The 5,000-nt window shown below is 46.8% G+C and overlaps 1 protein-coding gene across 1 annotated transcript in view; it reads left to right on the top strand.

The window, feature by feature from the left end:
- spint2 (serine peptidase inhibitor, Kunitz type, 2) overlaps positions 1-5,000 on the top strand; it is a 24,966-nt gene that overhangs the window by 16,284 nt on the left and 3,682 nt on the right. The window contains exon 10 of the mRNA XM_080025242.1: positions 3,062-3,161. Coding sequence (XP_079881368.1) covers positions 3,062-3,161 — 100 coding nt within the window. The remainder of the gene's footprint in view (positions 1-3,061; positions 3,162-5,000) is intronic.

The following is a 5,000-nucleotide window of genomic DNA, read 5'->3' on the forward strand; positions in this document are numbered from 1 at the left end:
AACCTGTCTCTCTGTATTAACCTGTCTGTCTGTATTAACCTGTCTCTCTCTCTCTGTATTAACCTGTCTCTCTGTATTAACCTGTCTCTCTGTATTAACCTGTCTCTCTCTCTCTGTATTAACCTGTCTCTCTGTATTAACCTGTCTCTCTGTATTAACCTGTCTCTCTGTATTAACCTGTCTCTCTCTCCCCAGCTGTCTTCCTGTTCCTCTCTCTCTCTCTGTGGTAACCCTAATGTAAAGTGATGCTCTCTCTCCCCAGCTGTCTTCCTGTTCCTGTCTCTCTGTATTAACCTGTCTCTCTGTATTAACCTGTCTCTCTCCCCAGCTGTCTTCCTGTTCCTCTCTCTCTCTGTATTAACCTGTCTCTCTCTCTCTGTATTAACCTGTCTCTCTGTATTAACCTGTCTCTCTCTCTCTGTATTAACCTGTCTCTCTCTCTCTGTATTAACCTGTCTCTCTCTCTCTGTATTAACCTGTCTCTCTGTATTAACCTGTCTCTCTGTATTAACCTGTCTCTCTCCCCAGCTGTCTTCCTGTTCCTGGCTCTCTCCTCCGTCTCCGCTCTGCTCATCCTGTCTCTCTCTCTCTGTATTAACCTGTCTGTCTGTATTAACCTGTCTGTCTGTATTAACCTGTCTCTCTCTCTGTATTAACCTGTCTCTCTGTATTAACCTGTCTCTCTCTCTGTATTAACCTGTCTCTCTGTATTAACCTGTCTCTCTCTCTCTGTATTAACCTGTCTCTCTCTCTCTGTATTAACCTGTCTCTCTGTATTAACCTGTCTCTCTCTCCCCAGCTGTCTTCCTGTTCCTGGCTCTCTCTGTATTAACCTGTCTCTCTCTCTGTATTAACCTGTCTCTCTGTATTAACCTGTCTCTCTCTCTGTATTAACCTGTCTCTCTGTATTAACTTGTCTCTCTCTCTCTGTATTAACCTGTCTCTCTGTATTAACCTGTCTCTCTGTATTAACCTGTCTCTCTGTATTAACCTGTCTCTCTGTATTAACCTGTCTCGCCCCCAGCTGTCTTCCTGTTCCTGGCTCTCTCCTCCGTCTCCGCTCTGCTCATCCTGTCTCTCTCTCTGTATTAACCTGTCTCTCTGTATTAACCTGTCTCTCTGTATTAACCTGTCTCTCTGTATTAACCTGTCTCTCTGTATTAACCTGTCTCTCTCCCCAGCTGTCTTCCTGTTCCTGTCTCTGTATTAACCTGTCTCTCTGTATTAACCTGTCTCTCTGTATTAACCTGTCTCTCTCCCCAGCTGTCTTCCTGTTCCTGGCTCTCTGTATTAACCTGTCTCTCTCTGTATTAACCTGTCTCTCTCCCCAGCTGTCTTCCTGTTCCTGTCTCTCTCTCTGTATTAACCTGTCTCTCTGTATTAACCTGTCTCTCTCTCTCTGTATTAACCTGTCTCTCTCTCTGTATTAACCTGTCTCTCTCTCCAGCTGTCTTCCTGTTCCTGGCTCTCTGTATTAACCTGTCTCTCTGTATTAACCTGTCTCTCTGTATTAACCTGTCTCTCTCTCTCTGTATTAACCTGTCTCTCTCTCTCTGTATTAACCTGTCTCTCTCCCCAGCTGTCTTCCTGTTCCTGTCTCTCTCTCTGTATTAACCTGTCTCTCTGTATTAACCTGTCTCTCTGTATTAACCTGTCTCTCTCTCTCTGTATTAACCTGTCTCTCTCTCTCTGTATTAACCTGTCTCTCTGTATTAACCTGTCTCTCTCTCCCCAGCTGTCTTCCTGTTCCTGGCTCTCTCTGTATTAACCTGTCTCTCTCTCTGTATTAACCTGTCTCTCTGTATTAACCTGTCTCTCTCTCTGTATTAACCTGTCTCTCTGTATTAACTTGTCTCTCTCTCTCTGTATTAACCTGTCTCTCTGTATTAACCTGTCTCTCTCTCTCTGTATTAACCTGTCTCTCTGTATTAACCTGTCTCGCCCCCAGCTGTCTTCCTGTTCCTGGCTCTCTCCTCCGTCTCCGCTCTGCTCATCCTGTCTCTCTCTCTGTATTAACCTGTCTCTCTGTATTAACCTGTCTCTCTGTATTAACCTGTCTCTCTCTCCTCAGCTGTCTTCCTGTTCCTGTCTCTCTGTATTAACCTGTCTCTCTGTATTAACCTGTCTCTCTGTATTAACCTGTCTCTCTGTATTAACCTGTCTCTCTGTATTAACCTGTCTCTCTCTCCTCAGCTGTCTTCCTGTTCCTGTCTCTCTGTATTAACCTGTCTCTCTGTATTAACCTGTCTCTCTGTATTAACCTGTCTCTCTCTCCTCAGCTGTCTTCCTGTTCCTGTCTCTCTGTATTAACCTGTCTCTCTGTATTAACCTGTCTCTCTGTATTAACCTGTCTCTCTGTATTAACCTGTCTCTCTGTATTAACCTGTCTCTCTCTCCTCAGCTGTCTTCCTGTTCCTGGCTCTCTCCTCCGTCTCCGCTCTGCTCATCCTGTCTCTCTCTCTGTATTAACCTGTCTCTCTGTATTAACCTGTCTCTCTGTATTAACCTGTCTCTCTGTATTAACCTGTCTCTCTGTATTAACCTGTCTGTCTGTATTAACCTGTCTCTCTCCCCAGCTGTCTTCCTGTTCCTGGCTCTCTGTATTAACCTGTCTCTCTGTATTAACCTGTCTCTCTCTCTCCCAGCTGTCTTCCTGTTCCTCTCTCTCTCTGTATTAACCTGTCTAAGTGATGCTCTCTCGCCCCAGCTGTCTTCCTGTTCCTCTCTCTCTCTGTGTTAACCTGTCTCTCTCTCTCCCCAGCTGTCTTCCTGTTCCTGGCTCTCTCTCTGTATTAACCTGTCTCTCTCTCTCTGTATTAACCTGTCTCTCTGTATTAACCTGTCTCTCTCGCCCCAGCTGTCTTCCTGTTCCTCTCTCTCTCTGTGTTAACCCTAATGTAAAGTGATGCTCTCTCGCCCCCAGCGGTCTTCCTGTTCCTCTCTCTCTCTCTGTGGTAACCCTAATGTAAAGTGATGCTCTCTCGCCCCCTCCCCAGCTGTCTTCCTGTTCCTCTCTCTCTCTGTATTAACCCTAATGTAAAGTGATGCTCTCTCTCCCCAGCTGTCTTCCTGTTCCTGTCTCTCTCCTCCGTCTCCGCTCTGCTCATCCTCGTCATCATGATGATGAGACGCAGAAGAGCGCGCAGAGGGTCCTCTGTTAGGTACAAAGACAGACACACACACACACACTCACACACACACACACACACACACACACACACACACACACACACACACACACACACACACACACACACACACACACACACACACACACACACACACACACACACACACACACACACACACACACACACACACACACACACACACACACACACACACACACACACACACACACACACACACACACACACACACACACACACACACACACACACACACACACACTCCTCTGTTAGGTACAAAGACAGACACACTCACACACACACACACACTCCTCTGTTAGGTACAAAGACACACACACACACACACACTCCTCTGTTAGGTACAAAGACAGACACACTCACACACACACACACACTCCTCTGTTAGGTACAAAGACACACACACACACACACACTCCTCTGTTAGGTACAAAGACACACACACACACACACACTCCTCTGTTAGGTACAAAGACACACACACACACACACACTCCTCTGTTAGGTACAAAGACAGACACACTCACACACACACACACACTCCTCTGTTAGGTACAAAGACACACACACACACACACACTCCTCTGTTAGGTACAAAGACAGACACACTCACACACACACACACACTCCTCTGTTAGGTACAAAGACACACACACACACACACACTCCTCTGTTAGGTACAAAGACACACACACACACACACACTCCTCTGTTAGGTACAAAGACACACACACACACACACACTCCTCTGTTAGGTACAAAGACACACACACACACACACACTCCTCTGTTAGGTACAAAGACAGACACACACACACACACTCCTCTGTTAGGTACAAAGACACACACACACACACTCACACTCACACACACTCACACTCACACACACACACACACTCCTCTGTTAGGTACAAAGACACACACACACACTCCTCTGTTAGGTACAAAGACAGACACACACACACACACACTCACACACACACACACACTCACACACACACACACACACACACACTCACACACACTCACACACACTCCTCTGTTAGGTACAAAGACAGACACACTCACACACACACTCACTCACACACACGCACACACTCCTCTGTTAGGTACAAAGACAGACACACTCACACACTCACACACACACACACACACACACACACACACACACACACACACACACACACACACACACACACTCCTCTGTTAGTTAGGAAGACAGAGCACACACACACACACACACTCCTCTGTTAGTTAGGAAGACAGACACACTCACACACACACACACACACTCACACACACACACACTCCTCTGTTAGTTAGGAAGACAGACACACAGACACACAGAGCACCTCACACACATACCAGTACCTGACAGAGCACGCAGAGCAGGGCTGGACTGGCCATCTGCCCGGTGGGCCGGCAGGCATTTTGGGCCGGGTCCATTTATAAAAAAATGTAAAAAAATAAATAAAAATGATGGACCCTCGGCTGTGTGTCTCGGCCCGGCCAAGTCACACAGCCGAGGGCCCTTCCCTCTCGGGAGTGCCATGGACATAAAGGTGTGTGCAGGCTGTCAACTTCACCTGAAAGTTAAATAAAACTTTGTCCCAGGCCATTACTCATTATGATTGGTTCTAGGCTGGGCCTGGCCCTATCACACACACAGCAGAGGGCCGCCCATTCAGAGGCTGCATTGAGTTGTATTATCATGCATTCAACTTCTACTCAGTAATTATGAGCATCTGACGATGGTCAGTTACGTTCAGGGCCGGACAGGCTTGGGGGGCCCAAGGCAGAGGGGGGCTGCACCAAAAAAATTAAAAAACGTAT

Source organism: Ammodytes marinus (assembly GCF_949987685.1).
Source record: "Ammodytes marinus genome assembly, chromosome: 3".
NCBI lineage: Eukaryota > Metazoa > Chordata > Actinopteri > Uranoscopiformes > Ammodytidae > Ammodytes > Ammodytes marinus.